This window comes from Ooceraea biroi, chromosome 8 (assembly GCF_003672135.1).
Source record: "Ooceraea biroi isolate clonal line C1 chromosome 8, Obir_v5.4, whole genome shotgun sequence".
NCBI lineage: Eukaryota > Metazoa > Arthropoda > Insecta > Hymenoptera > Formicidae > Ooceraea > Ooceraea biroi.
Genome location: NC_039513.1, coordinates 11,929,618 through 11,949,615, shown reverse-complemented (window position 1 = coordinate 11,949,615; position 19,998 = coordinate 11,929,618). Strand labels below are relative to the sequence as shown.

Genomic DNA, 19,998 nt, shown 5'->3' with positions numbered 1-19,998 from the left:
GCGAACAACAATTTTCAAGGGCGGTCAGTAATAGAAGAGATAAGTGCAGCTACATAAAAAAGTGCCACGATGTTAAATTCAAAGCAATAACCGTTCCGTTGAAATTCTCGATATTTTTGTACAAAAATTAATTGCGGAAATAAAGAATGTATCTATATGTTGACGTACGGTTTCTCACTCGGCCAGATATCATATCTGGTCTCAACTCTCACGCACCATGCAAATTATCCAACCATGTTTGTTTTCAGGAAGACACACATCACTCGAGAAGGAACATTCAGCGTATCTTAATACAAATGTTATATATTTCAGTTTAATGAGATTATAAACTAATGATTCTTCAGCGCTTTATCGACAGCTTTGCTAAAATTACAGAAGAATCGTTCACATTCAGCGCGAACCGTGCGTGAGTATTGAAGAAAAGATAGCAGCTTTGGGCTCTGCAAACGAATGGCAAGGCTTTGACGGCATGGCATTACACAATGGTACAACAGCAGAAGGCGATCTATATACAGTCGCGACAAAAGCGGTCATTTCGCGCGACATAAATAATAAAACCAGGAAAGAGAGAGGAGAAAAGCGTTAAAAATATATTTTACAATACTCTGTACAAGGTCTTCCTCGAGGATAAGTATCGATTTAGCGTCGATATATAATTAACGGAGCTATTAATTGTACCGGAGTAGCACGTATGTGTGTGTGTGTGTGTGTGTTTATCCTGTATGCAAATGTATCAATGAGACAGCGACTTTCATGGAATTAATAATTCGTAAACTAATGGCAACAATGCAAGTAAAAGTTGCATTAATAATCTGACAAACTGATTTCACAACAAAGCATTTTATTATAAAATCAAATACTGAAGAGATAAGGGAGAGCTCGGGTATAAAAAATTGTAAAGATACAGATGTATCAGGCATGCCGAAAAGTTCTCTCCGTTCAGCGCACATTTATTTTAAGCAAGTTGAAAGTTTTTGTAACGCAGATTACGCCCCATTCGTTTTACCTGTAGCACTTACCTTTGATAAAATGCACCGAGATGCACTGTAAAAAATTATAAAAAATGATTATTTCCTTTTACTTAAAAAACGGACGGAACTTTTCGGCATATACCTAATATATAATTGTGCCTATGCATATACATGTGTGTATATACACATATGCATACATGTAATATCCTCCTACATAATATTGCAGCGTAATGTCTGTGTTGTACCGTGTGTATTTCTGTACGCGCGTAATTATACACGTAAACTCGCGTCCTATATATTATGTACACAAATTGATCAATTCCAATAAATCATTGCACATGAGATTGTATCCGCAGCGATCTCTCTATATAACAACAACCGTAAAAATTTATCACTGCGTTACAAGCTGTGCATGAACATGTGGACGTTCGTGGATGGCATCAAATTTTTAAAACGGGAAGAGGAAACCCAATCGGCAACATCCATTCTCCGTTCCCGGGCCCGTTCGCTCCGATAATTTTACCTAATTTTGTCATGTTCAATGCATCACACCGATTATTACTACCCTGCTGCTTTTTCCTCCCTCCTGGGTCTCTTCGCTACCCTACGAATAGCAGTGAAATCATAACGCAAACATTGCGTTATCTTTACCGGACTCTATGTATTATTCAACTAAATTATATAAAGATCGTTTGATTAGATAAAAAAAAAAAATGGGAAAAGAAAACACGAATATATGCATTCTCGATTATACGTTTTCGATTTCGTATATAAGGCGAATCAGATACAATTGTTTAACGATAGAGAATAGATCTAGAGCTCACGTATCATAAGTCGACGCAGTCTCTGCGTGATTCTTAAATTCGCGCTAAAATGTCGCTCCTATACACTACGTTCGCTGTGCAATAAAGTATCCTCTTTTCATTTATAAATACGTGTAACAAAAATAGATAATAATAGATATGTATGTAGATGCATGGTATATTCATGTATATGTATATATGTACAATGCGGATATGTAAAACCTAATGAAGTAGAAATGTATAATCTATATAAATTGTTCATCAAATCAAAGCTACAAGCTCTCGTTCGAATTCGTTCTCCTCGCAAAAAATACTTTGTTATCTTGACGTGAGCGGACATTAATGGACGTGTGCGTTTACTGTTTCGTTTCCTCGATCGAGCGATATTATTAACATCGTACAAATTAGATTCATGATTAAAAAATTGTTTCAAGAATACCTTTGCTTGAAAATTGTATACAATTTATGCGTATTAAAATTCTTACACGAAATATATACGTGCGCGTTTCAAAATATCCGTGTGTCTCGCTTAGAACATGGACCTCGAAAATTCAATTCTCGTTTTAGCTGCGCTTCTTACAATTCGCTTAATCGTTAAACCAACATGATTTTAATGATGCACTATATGATACAATCATGAACAATCCGTACGTTTTACTCGTAAGTAAACGAAATGCAATTATTGGTGAAATTGAGCTCGAAATAGTTTTACAATTCTTAGCGACATTTAAATGTACAATTATCGCAATCTAGATACGTAAAAAAAAATTGTAAAGAAGCGCGACTAAAACAACGTCTACATTTATGTAATATAAATTCGCAGTTTGCTATCTACCAACTTAATTTCCATTTATAATTTTTCTCAATATGTCAATACGGTTTTAACATTGTTACAGACTAAACAGCATTTACACGTATTGTATTAAATATTTAAGCGGCACTTCTTTCGTTAACAACAAACATACGGGTACACATAAGCTCGTTTTCGATGAGAGAACCTCGCGTTTCGTATCCGCGAAATTCCGTAAGTAGCTTTCCACAAGCGCAAACAAATGTTCTATTATGTTTCTCGTTGCATCTCGCGCAGTCGCGGCAACACAAAGCGCTTTCCCGTTTTTCATCGAATGGCAGCGATCGCGGTCAAACCTGTGTAAAATAACTGCGCCCTACAAAAACACATTCTCCAGGCCTCTCTTTGTAGAAATATTACAATTTTCTTTTCCTCGCGGTACAATTCCTACGGAAGTAGAAACGGAAAACTAATATAGACGTAGTTCGGTGGTAGTTGTGCTGACCTATTCCCTAATTGTATAAACTACAATTACTTTTTACAAATCTCATTCAGTAACAATTATAGGCAAGTACCTTCGACAATTGCTCAGTACACAGCATTTCCTTCGTAAACTAATATACGCTCGGCAAAAACCTTGTTAAGCGCCACTTAGATGCTATTCGACGAATCAAATAACGCTTCGCGTCGATCAATTGAGGATTCGCTCTCTTATGGTTCACCGATGCAAGACCTTTAATGGGGAAAACGAAAGAACAATCGGTCGCTCGTCGAGCGGAGCGAGAACCGTGTGCTGGAGGAGAGCGAAGGAATCGCTTGATCGACTCGGTGAATCCCGCGAATCTGGGATCGCCACGAAGCCTGTATCCCTTATTACGTGAAAGAAAGGCCTGCAGCGAGAGGAAATCGTGTCAATGACTAGCTTAAGGTATATATATTATGCATACATATATTCCTACAGCTCGGTAGCGTGAGAGCGTCCCGTGAAACCAGTCGCCGGTTTCGTGCATTGTTCACGACTGAGGCTACACTGCGTGCGCGAGTTAAATAGAATTATATATACTTCAGCTGTGTGCTGTAATTGCGCGGCGCGCAATTAAGCGCATGATACCCGGGATAATTGCAGCGCATGGGCGTCTCCACGCGGATTTCTTTCAGAGGTTCTCGACCAGGCTGATCCGAGATTGTTAAAATAAAGCAGTGAGCGTCGAACCGCTCCTGCCGTGTTTACCTACCGCTCTATGGACGTGTGTTAGTGCATTATATAAAATTTATGTACAATATTAACAAACGATCTTTGTGGCATCTTGATGTAATGTAACGCGACGTCGAAGGTTTCTCCCTTCCTCCGGAGGCTCAGGACATTACAGGCCCCCGCAAATTGCCCGACAACGCCCATGGCGCAACACCCGTGTGTGCTTTTATCCCGTCTTACTCTATTATCCCTGACCCTGTCCTCGGTTACTCTGTACACTGTGCATAATGTTGCTATTATAAAAGCCGGTCGCGGTTGGTCTACCGCGTCCCTACAACTTCCCTCGTAATCGATATAATAAAGTACCGAAGCCAATGATAGATTACACTGTGTGTGAAAAAACTGCGAATCGATTTAGCTATTGTCACCGGTTCCCTCTTTTTCTCACAATTTACCGTTTAGTGAAAAGGGCTTCGACGGGATTCGTGCGGTGCTTCTGCCTAGTTAGAAAAATAGAGAACTTTCGTCGCTTAGTCGTCATTGTAGCCGTAATGCGCGGTAATTTCGAGCGTTCCACCTAAAATTCTTCTTTGAGCAATCGTAATTCCGTCACGCAACGGCGAGCGAAATTCTTCCGCGTGGCGGAATCTGCGCTTACAGTCTCCAGAGAGAGATATCATCTGGAAGAATATCTGTATGCAATATGTCACTTTTAACGCTGAGAATCAATCGTCGATAGTAATACCAAAACAATTTATATTAACCCTTAATTAATCACATGAAATTTGTGATGACAATTTGTATAATACATGCAAAACAACTCGTTACAAATTCATAATTGTTTTTTCTTTTTTTCCATTTTTTACTAAAATTTGCTCATTGGTTGGATAGGAAACCAATATACGATATAAGATTCTTAGTCTGTAATTTAGTAACTAATTTCTAATTTAATAATAAGAAATCTAATAAAGTGCCGCATGAGGCGAATTGAACGACTAACTAAGGGTTAAACAAAAGAGAGAGAGAGAGAGAAAAAAAATCTCGTGGTAATCAAAAGAGAAGTACAATTCCTAAAATCTACGTAACTATCTCCGCGAAAATGGCAAAACATTTTCTCGCGATTAAACGAAAATCGTCGCGAGAAAAGTAACAACTTGATCGTTACTGTCATTAAAGTGTCTAGCTAATTAATTAATTAATTAATTAAATTTGATTGCTCCGGCAACGACTGCTCGTCGATCTGGGTGTTACATGTGCCAGAGACATAACTTATTTACCTATCCTATCTCTATCGCGTGGTCTTGCGACGACATCACGCATTACGCATATCGTATAAAAGAAGTAACGCAGTTTGTACATACTTTCGCGAACAAGGACGCTAACACGTGTAACATTTTTACCAGTCAGTATCGCTATATACCATATATAATATATATATTATATACACATTATTCTGTATGTACGAGACATGATCAAACAAAGTGGCGTTAGATTGGGAGACAAAATAGAAATTCAGTTCTCAAAGAAATCCTGTTAAATACGTTCGAAAATGCTTCTTCAAAGAGCTATTATCAAAAAGTCGCGTACGAACGTTCCGTCCCTCCTACGAGTGAATCTACTGTTTTTGATCTAGTTGCACAGGCGCGTTTATCTAAATCTTTAACATGCGCATAATCTCCCTTGAGCGGGCTAACTGTACAAGGTAAGCATCTTCGAACGTCAACTTACCAGAACTCTTTTATTGAAAAATCATTTTCTTCCTGGGTTAGAGCGTTCCTCGATCGACCCTGTGTTCACCGGTTTCACTCGCAATGATAAGTTATCGAACACATCGTCCCAAGAGAACGTTGCAGGCGTGAGTTTACAGGGAGGATCCGACTTCTTCCGATTGCTGAATTATTAAAAGAGTGGGTTTCGTGCTCCAAGCTATCGTTCAGTCGATTCGCACCCGAGTGTTTGCGTACACGTGTTTACCGTTCAGACGAACGCACATCAGTCTCTCGCGCGAACACTACTCACAAACTATTCTTATCGCCGCGCGCCTACTTCGTCCGCCTACGCAAATGGTAATGGTAATCACTTCCGCGGAAAGGAAGAGTAGGAGAGAAACGCGACGGATGCGCGTCTCCCTCCTCGTTTCATTGAACAGTACTTGGTGCAACCGTCATTTTGCTGTACTGCTCATCCGACTGGCCGGTTGTCGCCGACGGCGCGTCCGGATTCTCGGCGATGGTGACGTAGCCAGACTTCTGTCTCGTGATGATGGGCATTCTCGCAGGATTCAGCCTCGCGGCTGCTGCTGCTTCTCGTCCGGATTCCGCGCCGCACGATAAAGCAGGACACGACGCGTTGTCCTTATCGTCGTTCTTCTTCTCCTCCATCACACTCGCCGACGGCTTCTGCTTCTGCTGTTGCTGCTCCTTCTTTCGTTGTTGTTTCTGATACTGTTTCTGCAGCATTCGGAGTATAGGGCTCGCGAATATGTATGATGGGTTGGGCGACTTCTCGCTCGATGCGGGAATACGTGAGGGGCTGTGCGGTTCCCCCTTCTGCGGCAGAGATTCCTTCTTCTCCGCAGCGTGGATCGAAGATTGCGGTAATTCGGCTATCTGCGGCGTGGCGACGCTCGGCTTCGTCGACGTGTTCAAGATCGCCTCAGGTAACGAAGTGGACGCTCCCAGTACCATGAACGACGACACGTACGGTTTACTGCGCGAGTCCGTGAGCGATGTTGAGGCGAATGAGTCGCACTTTGGAGCGTCACCCTTCGCAGACTGCTCAACTGGATTTGAGGCGAGCGTTTTGTGCAACGCATTCATCAATCCCGTCTGGACATATGGTTCCTGCCTCGCCGTCGTGTTCTCAGGGAGAGTGAAGCCCGGTGCCAATGCGTTCAGATTAAATTTGTTGTTGCCGGGGTCGACGAGTGAGTTCAACTGATTTAAATCGCGCAAGCTGACAACCGCCTGTTGATTCTCCTTTTCCTTCTCCTTCTGTTTTTGCTCCAGCGAAGCTAAGCTGACGTATGGATTTGCCATGGACGTCGTTTCTCGTTCGGCTGGTATCAGAGCGTCGTTCGCTTCGTCATTAGAGTCCGACATCGCGCTGATTCCATTATCATCCTCGGGCTTGCCACCGATGACGCAGTAGCGGCCAGCGACATTGCCGGTGTTAGCGACATTGTTCGCGTTCTCTCTCGGTACAGGACTCGGATTGCTCGACAATTCTTCAGAGGATGGCATGCTGATGTAACCAGTGCTAGACCAGGTGTGCGGCGACGTCGTGCAGCCGATACTGTCAGTCAGATTGGGCGTGGATCGTGCCAACGACGCTGTCTCAACCGGCTCACCCGACTTGTTCCCCTTGTACAAGTTCCAATCATGGGAACCAGCGGTCTTCGCTACATCCGTCTGTGCTATGCTGGTATTATTCCTCTGTCGAAGACGTTGGCCGGCTTCCCAGGTGGTTGGAGCAATTAAGGTGTCCTCCAACACTTTCTCCGGAGACACCAGGTTTACCTCCGTGCCACTGTCGCTAGAAACTTGAGACTCCGCCGTGAGCGAAGAGGTGACAGACTCCTGGCCACTCGAACAGCCGCTCGAATCGGCGGATGACTGCCGTGTATGTTGCTCGTTGCCTTTCTGAAGAAGTTTCTGTGAGACGAACATGTATCTTTTGCTTATCTACGTTCTCACAATGTGATTTTGACATATTTATGTTATGCAAAGGTTAAATTAAGTTTAAATACTAGGAAGCGCAAATGAGCTCGAAATAGAGATAAGCTCACCATATCTGGTTGGAGTCCGGGTGGAAGTTTCACTTCGACGTCCCGCATAGCTCGACACTTTAACCACAGTCTGCAAGAAAAATATACGGCATGATAAAATTGTAGCGATTACAATTACCATGAGAATCTTCCTCGGGAGTTTTAAATAAAAATTATTTACGTAGACAAGCATTTACATTATATACAAAGAATAAAAGTTTGCTTACTTCTTAGAGGCGTAGAAGGAGAACAGTAAGAACGATATAACAGCAAGGACGCTCGCTAGCCATATAAAAATCATCGCTCTGAACGATGGTCCTGGGGGAATTGTACGTATGTATAGTTGCGAGTCAACATTGTCTTAGTCTTCTTAGCGTCTAGCCTAGTTCTTAGCGCCTAGCCTTAGCCATATATTAAGTATAGCCACATATTAGTAAAAAGCCAAAGCAAGTGGTCATAGAAGTACGAACCATCACTGTAACAATTTCCCTCGCCGGGATCAGACCAAGGCCCTTTTAAATGCACGCCGTTTGCGACATTTACGGCTCTGACCCGGAACCTGTACTGCCCCTCCCGACCAACCTTGCAGTCGGGAATGGGCAACTGGATCTCTGCAACACAAATGACAATCGCAACGTTTAATCTTAATAAAATAATATCTTTCTTCTTTTTTAATTTATAATCATACGAGCTCTCTCTCTCTCTCAAAAATTCTACAAAATCGCGAATCATACTTAGCGAAGTAGTGTTCCGAATTTCGCCGTCGTTAGTTTCGATCTCGTAATACATGTGGTCTACGGGGCCGGCGGCGTTCTGCGGCGTCTCCCATGTGACGAGCACCTGGCTGGAGTTCATGAAACGGACGGTGGGCACGTTGCTCTTGCCGGGCACGCCGATGTGGGTATACTGAACCTCCACTGGCGACTTTGCACTGCACGCGACGGTGCAGGCAGCGACGCTGATGTTGTACCTCTGGTACGGAGCCAAGTTCGTCAACTCGACGTGAGTGTTCTCCTCGGCCTTTTTCGCCTGGTCATTATAATAGATCTCGTAGTATCGCAACACGCCGTTCATCGCTGCCGGTGATTTCCATGTGATAAACATCGTCGTGTTGGTCACGTTGGTGATTTTCACGTCCATTGGAGAGGTGGTGGGTGCCGCCTCAAGGGTCGTGTTGTACAGAGGATCGCTGTGAAGCCCCTCACCGCTCTTGGTCAACACCGCGACCGCCAACATGTAGGTGGTATAGGGCATCAGATTGTCCACGATGCCGTGTATCATACGTGGGTCTGCCTTGATAGTCCTGTTCAGCTTGGGTCCCTTGCAATTGAGATTGAACGGTGACAGGATCGGACAATAGTAAATGTTGAATCCCTCGACGATTCCGATGCGATCCGAGCAGTCGAGTTTCCAACCAACCTCAATAAAGTCCGAGCCGATACGGTTGATCCATACGGATTTCATTTTACCGACTACTTTATTGTGGATGACTGTACATGATGCCCATATCATGCCGCTGCTACCCTTCGCGGTGTTCGCTGAAATCGCGAATTGGTATACCTTGTCTGGATTTGGCACGGTCATGTTGTAGATCGTAGTGTCTTTGGATACTTGCACCCAGTCTAGGTAACCCTGCAAACGAACGATTTGCTTGTAGTGCGTGTACTTGAACAAAGATTCTCTGCAAATAATGAGAGGAAAAAAAACGCACTGTGCACTGGTAAGGCCGATCGCGCTCGTTATCGCACCAGAATATCGTGTAATTCGTGATGTCCTTGTTTTCGAGTGGCGGCTTCCAAGACAATTCGTACAATCCTCCCTCAAAAGCAATTTTCGTAAAGGCTACCGGTTCAGGTGGCACTGCAAGAGGAATTTCACATTAATTGCTTCTGTACTTACGTTTGAACTTGCAATCTTCCATGTTTCTTCCGTCAACCACTTACTCTCACGTTTGCTCGGTACGAATATTTTCGCACGCTTTTCGTTGGCGCCGATTTCGTTCGTCGAGACGATCTCGAATGCGTAACTGTTGAAGCTGATTCCCTTGAATTTAGCGTAAGTTCTCGTTGTCTCGCTCGGCTTGAATATTTGAATGTTGTCTATCACACGACCGCTTTCCTCCACGCGAACGATCTGATATTTGAAATTGTTGCCGTTTTCTCGGTATTCAGGTATCGCTTGCCAGTAGAGATATATGTCCCTGTTGGCATTATTCTCCGCAATCTCGAAGCTACCGATATCAGTTCGCGGCGGAGAACCGGGCACTAAGATTCAACGAGAAGAATTATTAAATTTTTAATTGCACGTTAATAATATATTAATATATAATTAGACAGACACACACGCGCGCGTGCGACTCGCTTCCTGATTCACTTACATCTTGGTAATGTCCTGAATGTAACGTGGCTGAATTTGCTCCACATGTTGTCATTGGCCACTGCGCTCTTCATAAAAACGCGGACATCGTACACGGTATTAGCGTACTCTAAATCGCTGAGGTTATAAGATCTCTTGGATACACGAGGCTCATATGTAATATTGATAACCTGTAGGTAAAATGTAAATCGATCAAAATTATTAATTAAGATAATGAGCAAAAAACTAGAATTATTACTATTAAAAGCAGAATATTCTTTTAATATTATTGAAAAATCAATGAATAATCTTACCTTCCAACTTTTTTCACGGTCCCACTGATTCTCATACATAATTCTGTGATGTAAACCGGGTGGGAAGGTTTGCATTGGGAAAGGAACGTTCCAGTGTAACATCACACTGTCCAGCGTTTTATTACCCACTCTCAGACCATCGGGTTGCGCCGGGATAACTGAAAACGGTGACACAATTAATCTTGCACATCTGAACGCACGGTATACTCAAACTTGTTAGTTTCCATCGCCGCTTCATTACGGCAAGACTTCCGTCTGTGAGATATAATATGAATGGCCTGCGAAATTTACATACCGTTAGCGTAATGGTTAATTTTGTACGTATAGGTGGCGTTTCCTAAGAAATTATGCACGTTCAAGTAGAACGTATACGTTTCATATGGCTGCCTGTAAATCGGATTGGTGGTTGCATCCCACACGCATGTGTGCTCCGGCAGTGGTTTTGGGAATTCTTTCGGGCAAGGAAACAGTTTTCGTCCGCCTGTTCTACCAGGCAATCTGAACATTAGTGTGAACGTTGTATGGAGAAAATTTTTCTCCGGTACCCACGAGCAAGTCATATTTTCCCAATTATAGGATACGCAAGTGAAGTTTACCGGTTTCGGTGGTCCATCTGCCATAAAAATAAAATAAGATACAATGCGTATAATTATTGTGTGATATTTTAGCATCAGCTTAGTTTTACAGTCAGTTATTCTCGAACGGATATAGGAATATCTTCGTAACTGAAATAACTCTCGATATTGCACAATGTCTCTTTTCTAATTATTTTTATCGTTTCAGCGATAGCAAAAATGTTTCCGAGACGCGTGTTTGCCCAATAGTTCTCACAACTATAACGAAAAGAGAATCAATGCACCGCGTTGTCTCTACGGACCGCCGCCGGGCCGTATTGATAAGGAATGTGTACTTCTACTGTATCAGTAGACGATCCGTATTTCAAATACGTGTGATTGTAAACACTACCGTACGATATTTTCGCCATATGAAACCTTTCAGATAGCACGTGAGACATTTTCTTCGACGGAAATAGATTCGCGGCTGTACAATAGAAATTCGCAGAAAGCGTTTTCGTGGTTACTTACCTCCAACTACAACCTTATTGAGGCAAACTGCTTCGTAAGCTCTATTCGTTTCTCCATACTCGCCTAATCTCAATTTACAATAGTACATGTTATCGGAGGGTGGTGGCTCCTGGATGTTCAAGACTATCGTTGTTTCATTGACTATACTGACGAAGTGTCGGCCTAATTTCCTTTTGTTGCGGAAGAACGCGAGATCCGAAGAGTTTTTACCCGGCAGATGAAGGTCTACGTACGTTTGATTTAACATACAGTATATCCTCAGCGGATTACCTCGTTGGATAACAATGTCGCCTCGCGGCCAAGTCTCTATAGGGAACAGAATAAAATTTGCAATGTTACGACACACGAAACACTTGTAAAATATAATATTTTTATTTAAAAAACGCGAGATATTTGCAGCTTAATCATTGAAATTCGCTAACGATAATATGAGTGAGATGGTGTCACAAAAGTGAGAAAAAAATTAACAGAACTTCTCTGTATATAAATTTAACGGTTTGATATTGTAAAACTGTTAAAACACAAATGTTAAAATGTAACAGAAATGTGACAGAGAAAACTGGTATACGCGCGGTATATCCTGATCATATCTCGGTGGTCTCAACGTGAACTGTACTGCTGGTGCATTAAATATAGATATATGCATTTAGCTCGACACTAGAATTCCAAAATGAGAGATAAGACATGTTTTATTTATAATCCTAGTACACCGGGGCAAAGCAAATGCGAGAGATACTGAAGACCACTGCTTTTATCCGTTTTACAGCAGTTTTACGCTTCCGAATTTACGGTTGAATTTACACAAAACCGTTACCGAAAACGAGAACGTCGATTTAAGTATCATTAAATATCAAAGCTGACAATTAGCTGCTTGCGATCATCATAGCATATCGTAAACGAGCCACATAGAATTTATCGATATATTTTAACGAAACTTACTTCCTGCCGTTATCAATCCGGCCGCGCAGTCGTTCATGGCTGTACATAGTGTCGTACACAACAAGTAGCTGATGAGAAGGAAAAAGATTGCCCATCCCTTGCTCTCTAAACAGTTTGTCCTCGATCCGAGTGGTAGATACACGCCATCGAAATCGTGTTTCCTCGTCGATTCTGCGCCCGTCGAGCATGAATGCCTCCTGGCATCACTGTTCCGCGCGGTATCCTCATTTCGCCAGTTCATTATACTACAATTACACGTGGAACAATCATTCTCCTTGCATGGAGAGGATCGACTGTCCGGACAGGCACTAAGAGACGACGAAATGTCCCGTGTCAAACGAGTCGTCTCATGCGACTCGACCTCCTGCGTCGTAACGTTTTCTTCGGACGGGACAGCACCTTCGGTTTTGGATGCATCGTAATTGTTACTGATTGTCGCGCAAGTACTGTGGATAGGAAGAGGTAATCTGACCAATGTGAATCCAAGAGATCTAATACGCTTGAATGTGGCGTTTGATCTATGGTCCTGATCCATTTTTTCAAGCGGTGTTTCCGAACGTGCACAGCTTGAAGACATTTTATCTTTCCATTACTAAAACACAAAACAGATTTTGCATTGATTCATTAATTATTTACATTAGTTAGTTTTGAATCTCTCTAAACCGATGAACTGGCACTTTTAATGTTATGGCACAGTAAGCGATGGAAAAATTATTTTTAAACATTTTTTAAAGATCATAGAAAAAAACACTGTAATCATAATTAATTAGAAGGTTGAAATTATTAAAGTAGCCAGAGGAATAATATTAGATTTCAGATTTGTTACAATGAAATTGACGAAGCATATAGGAAGACGGACAGGCGGATGTGAACTGCGTTCAAGCTAGGGCGCAACTGTGGCTTAGCTGTTGGTCTAGGAAACACACATCAGAAATGGGAACTAAGCGAGGGGAAGAGAGCACCGCTTATTAGAGAATTTAAGATCGTGACACGTGGAGTACGGAGCTACTCTTTGCAATATGAATTTCCAATAATTGGTTATTACATTTCCAGCGCGTATCAGAACGATAGCATAAACACAGTCTGGCGATAGTCGACCTTTCTAAGTGAAAAACCATATTCAGATATGTAAATGTTTGGCATCGTCGAAGACACACGTGTTTCCGTACTATCGAGTAAGATATACAAATGAGACGTGGATAGTTATTACAATCGCAAGTTGAAAAAAGGAGGAAGTTATGGATAAAAGTAATAAATGAATGCTTGTGTTCTACATAATGAAAATGACATTTAAAAGTAATTTATAAGAATGCAAAGATATTCGAAACTAAGAGGTATTTTCTATAAATTATTTATGCATGAGATAAAGTTTCGCAAATCTCATCGGATTAATGCCGGCTATATAATAATGTGGTGGTCTCGAAATCATTACAGGATAAATTATTCATAACGTCTATTGCGCAACGCACCGCGGCAGGAAACAAGATTTTCGCTAATATGCAAATGGCTCTGCCAACCTGTTATTATACTCGGGGGGAATACAACAGGAAAATTCAACTAATTTCAGTTAATTCTTTTCTACTTTGAATCTTTTCCTTCCGCACTAAAATAACTTATTCAGGAAATGTCCCTCCTCATTTACAAGTAAATAGTCTAGGTTGTTTACAAGTGTCTTCTGCAAAAATATTAGGATGTTTACGTATTGTCCCTCCAGGACATCCAGGACATTACTCAGTGAACAACGTTTCTCAAAAGTTTCATGCAATCAAAATAATCTATCGTCCCAACGGTATTATTCCGTACGTTTCAATTTGAAGAGGAAACTTGAAGACCGTGGAAACAATTCTGCAAAGATTAATTGCTCAATTATGTACATACATGTGGAAACTTGGATTCGCTTTAGATAATTAGCTGCTCCTACATAATATACGACTCATCAAAAGCTTTAAGGCGATCTCTTACAAATTATGATTGATCTTATTACCGTCAACAAAGGCACTTGATGAATCTATACTTTTATCTTGCTAGATAGTGCACACTGCTCGCTGCTCTCGCTGTTCGCGTTCGAGGAAAGTTTCGCGCGGCAATTCTCGTTCGTGAAAGAATCCGACAGCGATCGCGCAGCTTAAAGAGAGAGACGATCGATATTCCATCGTCACGAAAACAACGATCCGGTCTTATTTACGGAGCTCGAAGCTCAGCGAAATCAGAGAACGGTATCGCGCTTGCTTGCTCGCTCGCTCGCTTGCTAACTGGTGCGCTTTATCACGCCGATAAATCGATCGCTGCTACCTTACGACGCTCCTCGTTGTTTCCTCGCGACCGGGCTTATCCGTTGTCCGCAACCGTTGAGCTGCGGGCGGCATCGGCGCGAATTGCAGAATAATAGGGAAACTGATAAGGCGGTGGCTTTTTAAATCGAGTCCCATCGTGACTGCGAGTCGCCCTTGATTTGTCGCGTTCTATCATCTTTCTGCTCCGATCGATCATGCTGTGCGTCCGGGCTTCGCGGATTTTTATTAACTAAAACGAATTAAACATTCTCCGGAAAAACGTGAAAGCTGCATTGCTAATGGTTATTGGGAAATTTCCATATCACCGATTACACTAATTGCTAATTGAAAGAGAGATATGTTATCAGATACGATCAAAATACGGAATTATTTTAGAAACTTGTTAAAAAGAAATTATCTTTTTTCTATTTATTTTCTTTTCGAAAACTGATGCGAGGTATTATTTATTGATTATTATTTCATTTAATTTCGAAAATGGTATCATTTTTAATAAAATTCCAATTCTGTTATGTCCGTTAGGATCACAGGATTTTGTAAACATGAAGATTCCCACAAACACTAGCTTCTCATAAACACTCATGAACAGCGTAAGCATCGATAAGAAAATTTACAAAGAGGACTCTATGCGTACTCTGGCAATTAATTTTTATTATCATCGAATTTATTAACGCTTCCGTGACCGATGACGTTCTATTACGTTTCTGTTTTCAAAAGCTGGAGGGTCGTTGACGTAATGCGCAACAGCTTTCACGAGTTAAACCTGATAAGAACGTTCGTCCTCGCGCGAGCGACAAGAATACACATTTTTCTCGGACTTATCTAGCTTGCACGCATAGCGAGACGCTGTATCGATATATATCGACGCGTGTAACGTTGTCGAAAAGTAGATTACGGATTAAAATAAGCGTTCTACGGAAGTTGGACTTCTCGGAAGGAGGTGAGAGTCACTCGTATGCATAATGAAATTTCGTGCATCGTACGGAGGAGATCAGAGGCGGGAATCGTCTTCGTCGTTTTCGTCGACATGAGCTCGTCCGGTGAATCCGCGCGTCGCCTTCCCCGGAACGTGCACATGAGCGCGCCGATGCCCGCCACCGCTGCCGCCTCGCCCGTGTATTTATATCTTTGCGCGCGCGGAATGACAGATTTCTCTAAAAAAACCGAAGCCCGAGACGAGGGCTTCGCGGGAATTCGCTCTTCCGCGGCCTGACCGGGCACGCCACCCAATCCCGAAGCGACGCGAAACATCACCCTGTGACGGAAACGACACTTTCGGTAACACAGCATCGATATCACACGCGTACTTGTATTGTTGAGTAAATTATTATATAAGCTTATTACATGGAATCTGTCCGCACGTGTCGATCTTTTGAGATATTTAACGCTTTTAATATTAACGTCAACACTGTTACAATATTATCGGTGTTTTATAATATCCAACGCGGATATTTTCACTGTCAGGATATTATCGTATCGCGTAAGGATTTTTAATTTTGCTCCGGCGCTTCAAGGTGTCCTTTGGAGCTTTATGGATATCGGTAATTCCTCATCGATTATTGGCATAAAGTTATGCACGTGTTGCGACGCACTCTCGCGCGAGACTCTATACTTTTCATGAAAGGCGAATATTAATTATCGACGCCGGCAGTTGTTGAAAATAATGACGATAATTTAATGCGCTGTATGCTTCCGTGAACGCCGACGGTTCGTTAGAAATTATAAATCCTCGCGATCAATGCGATAGCTGTTCTTATATGATTTTCGGATCCTAGGAATTGCTGCTTGCAAGTAAATAGTTTCCACAATATCTCTTTCTTGCATTCAATACCGATAACGCGAGTGATGAGACTCGCGGGCTCGATGACAAATCTGGACGAGACAGGATCCACAGGAACAGCTATCGAAGAGCGAACGGTCGGATTTGACAATTAGACTCGCGAATCTTATCACGACGATAATATTACGCAACGTTGCGGCAGATCTGACATAATAAACACACAAGGTGCACACTTACGGTTACATTCACGCAAAGTGCGTTCGCGAAAATGGGTGTTGCATCGCGTTTGGCAGCCTGGACACGCACAGTTAGGACGCCAGGTAGGACGTTCTTCGACTGCGAGGACGTTCCATGTTTTCCCCGTATTTATCCCTTTGATTAAACTATTTTGATTTAACTCGTCGTGTTTACGAACCGCGCGATCACGTTAGCTAGACGCGAATCTCGGAATCTGTCTGGAGCCGTTTCTTTTTTCCACCACGGCCTAGGTAAGACTGCGTTCTGAAACAGACTTTTCCTGACTTTTGCGAGTAGTGTCCAACCTGCCGTGGGGACGTATTCCTACCCGATATTTCAGGTAAAAATCTTGCGATACAAAAGTATTTGTTCTGAAGAGATTCGAAAACGTCCTCGCTTGTGTCGCACACTAAGCCAAACAGAGAAAGAAAGAGCGAGCGAGAGAGAGAGAGGGGGGGGGGGGACAAAAGTGCGTTTGACGTCAAAACAAATTTCAAGGAGTTTTACGAGCGTAATGTCAAATCTTTCTTGTCAAGGTTGTTAGTTGGGCGATCTGATGTTACACGGCCTGTACCCATGGATACCGTCGTCGGTGAAAATTTAAAGCACGTATCTCTCGTTTTTACGCGCGTTGCACCGCGCGATACGCGCCAGGTACTGGAAAACAGCGCGGATTCCACGAATAATTCCATGCATCCGAATAATGAGCAGCCATCCAATGTGCAGGAACGCATTCGGACTCTCACGCGGCGCGTTTCGGCTCTAATTCGCTTCGAAACTTTACATGAAGATTTATAAATGCTGCAAAGCAACGCGAAATCGCGCAATTTCGCGCGATTATGTTTTACGTAAACGAGTTTTTCAAGGAAATCGCGGGATTAGGCACCTCCCTCTCTCTTTCTCCCGTGAAAATTAGGCTTCAAATTACATAGCGAAAATGAAACCGGTAATAGCTAGAAAATTACCGTTTGCCAGGAGCGACCGCTGATTTACACTTTCCAGGGCGTATTATTAATCGTATCCTTTTTTTCACGGTTTCAAGATCGGCGCTTCTAAGAAACGCGCGAGTCTCATTTTGGATCATTGTACGAAGGACGACGCCTCGTTGAACGCACGAAACTCGTTGAGGTAACGAAGCATGTACATGTTCCGGCGTCGGAAAGAACGAAGCATTTCTTTTGCTCAATCGATCTCTGTTCCTACGTAAATTCATTCAATTAATTACTACTCTCTCACGAATGAAGTCGAATGATTAAGGACAGCGGTTGGAACACTGAACGCTAAGCAAATACGTTATATACGTATCGAGTTCGCCGAAAGGAAACGTGTTAAAACCTGGAAGACAAATTAGAACATTAGGGATCAGAGAGGGGGGGAAAAAGAGAAGAGGAAAATATCGTGGGCATACATAGCGAAAATTATAAAACTAATTAGTTCGCCGAAAAGTGTCGTCCAATGAGACCGCGGGTGTTTCAGTAAATTTATTTGATTTTCTAATTCCCACTATATCGCGAAATGCATAGTGAATTCACGTAGATTAGAAACTAACAAACACGGGCGTCTCGACTTTACAGCCGCTATCGCGACTCCGATTTGAATTCCGATGTGAATTCCTAGAGGTTAACCGTGAAACGAGAAGCGCCTCGGTTACCCGTCCCGACACCGACTTCGTCGGACGCGGCGCGGCGCGGTGCATCTCGTTCGCTTCCGCTGCGACCTCGGCGGGGGCTTTTTATGACTGGCGAACATGCGTCGCGCAGCCTGAAAAAAGCCTCGGATTTCGATTTTACTTTAGCGAGCAGGCAGCAAGAAACCTCGGGGGGGGGGGGCGGAAAAGGGTGGAAAGGCTCGGCCGCTCGCTCGGCCTTTGCATACGCGAGCACAAAAGAAGAAACAAACGCGCCCGACGTGCAACGCGTAAGGGGATACGCACTTGCTGCTACATAATACCGATCTACGGGCGGCATGTGCGCGCCAGCATTCAGGACCGCACTAACGCTTGTGCCAACAGAGAGTAGCCTAATCTTTTGAATCTTTTCCTGAATCCGCGATCCCAACTCTTCACACGATGACAGGGCACGCACACACACGCGCGCACGTAGCAGGTATCCGGGCTCGCTCACGCTCTTGCGATGCACACACACATACACAGACATTACATAGATACATATTGGAGCGAAACAATGCCCACGCAAGAGTATCAATGAGCGAGCACGCGCGCATGCAGCGCGAGTATAATACGCATCTCTCACGCACGACACCGCGAGAAGAAGCACGAGTGATGCACGTAAACGCATCAATCGTTGCGAAAAAAAAACAGCCTACGACGAACACGCACAACGCGGCGCAAAGCTGTGTGCTGCCAGCGGGGGAGGAGAGGGACGGGACGGGAAGGCATCGGTAGGTAGATAGGTTCCCTCGACTTCCCGCTGAGCGCGACCCTTTTTTCCCTTTGGAGCTTGTTTTTGAAGCTTTAAAGGAATTTTCACGAACTTGAAGGAAGCAGGTACAAGCAAGCGTTTTCGCACTACTCACCCTCGTATTCATGGATCCGCTGACGAATTTCCCACCGAGGAGATCCCTCATCGCGGCGGAGTCGATCTCACGGCAGAAACGATCCCAACGCAGGCGATTTGCGCACGCGAATCCACCTTAGATATATCGGGTATATCTGACGAGAAGGACGAAGAGAGATACGGAGGGAGGAGGGAGAGAGAAGGAACCTACACAGGAGTGCACGCAACGGTCTGAAGTTGGTGCGGTGACCGACGATGATCGGTGCCGTTCGCGCTTCTCGACGTCTCGACACACGCACACGCTACTCGCTGGCGACGACGGGCGACCCGGATCGGGAGTGCGACGCGCACACCACGAGCATGTACGCGCGGCGCAGGATGACCAGGGTATACACACACACACGCACTCGCGGTCGCGCCGATCCCTCTTCTGTCACTTGGTATCCGCGAGAGAATTCTGTTTACATTTGGCCAGGGCCGCCCACGGCACGCAATACGCGCATTCTGGGTAAACTACGTACGTGTGCGCGATCAATCGACAGTGCTATCAACCTGACGACGCGAGCGCGAGCGCGACGCACAGCGCGAAAATGGCGTCCATGCGGGACGAGAAATCCGTCTGGATTGGTTCCTCGCGCCGATACTCACGTTGCAATCACATCGAGCCGCTCCGCTCCATTTCACGCGCGCCTCTCCGTCCGCGGGCGTCTCGCGCCGTTCCCGAGGAATCTCGCAGATTAACGACCGGTTACGGCCACCGCAGATCTCGACACCGAGCCTCGGCCGAGCTGCGAGCGCGCCGATCAACGACTGACGTCACTTCGATACACGGACGCATTCTCGGAAAAAAGTTTTCTCCGCGCTGCCGCTAGGTGTTGCAGCAGCAACGCGATTTTCAAAAATCCGGAAAACTCGACCGCGACCTCTGCCCAGGGGGAACTGCAATTTCAGATTTC

The 19,998-nt window shown here is 43.8% G+C and overlaps 1 protein-coding gene across 3 annotated transcripts; it reads right to left on the bottom strand.

Moving 5' to 3' along the window:
• Positions 1–289: 289 nt before the first annotated feature.
• On the bottom strand, positions 290–19,821 carry LOC105280778. 3 transcript variants are annotated; one of them, XM_011341574.3, is made up of 13 exons: positions 17,492–18,188; positions 12,219–12,810; positions 11,280–11,585; positions 10,490–10,807; positions 10,195–10,352; positions 9,903–10,071; positions 9,469–9,789; positions 9,237–9,385; positions 8,260–9,157; positions 7,996–8,136; positions 7,753–7,843; positions 7,547–7,616; positions 290–7,412 (listed from the first exon to the last, which is right to left on the bottom strand). In XM_011341574.3, the coding sequence occupies exons 2-13, from the start codon at positions 12,793–12,795 to the stop codon at positions 5,898–5,900; spliced, it is 4,713 nt and encodes a 1,570-aa protein (XP_011339876.1). In that variant the 5' UTR covers positions 12,796–12,810; positions 17,492–18,188; the 3' UTR covers positions 290–5,897. The 3 variants fall into 3 exon arrangements, with proteins under 3 accessions (XP_011339876.1, XP_026827669.1, XP_011339875.1); XM_026971868.1 differs by lacking the exon at positions 17,492–18,188 and adding an exon at positions 19,691–19,821 and having other exon boundaries at positions 566–7,412; XM_011341573.3 differs by lacking the exon at positions 17,492–18,188 and adding an exon at positions 19,062–19,796 and having other exon boundaries at positions 566–7,412.
• Positions 19,822–19,998: the final 177 nt, after the last annotated feature.

What these genes read in the sequence shown, in the direction of transcription:
- LOC105280778 (XM_026971868.1), bottom strand. Translation starts at nt 12,795, where the DNA reads ATGTCTTCAAGCTGTGCACGTTCGGAAACACCGCTTGAAAAAATGGAT. An exon ending in ATTCAGGACATTACCAAGAT is followed by an intron (nt 9,790 to 9,902) that starts GTAAGTGAATCA and finishes GTTGAATCTTAG; the next exon opens with TGCCCGGTTCTCCGCCGCGA. An exon ending in TCGGAACACTACTTCGCTAA is followed by an intron (nt 8,137 to 8,259) that starts GTATGATTCGCG and finishes TTTGTGTTGCAG; the next exon opens with AGATCCAGTTGCCCATTCCC.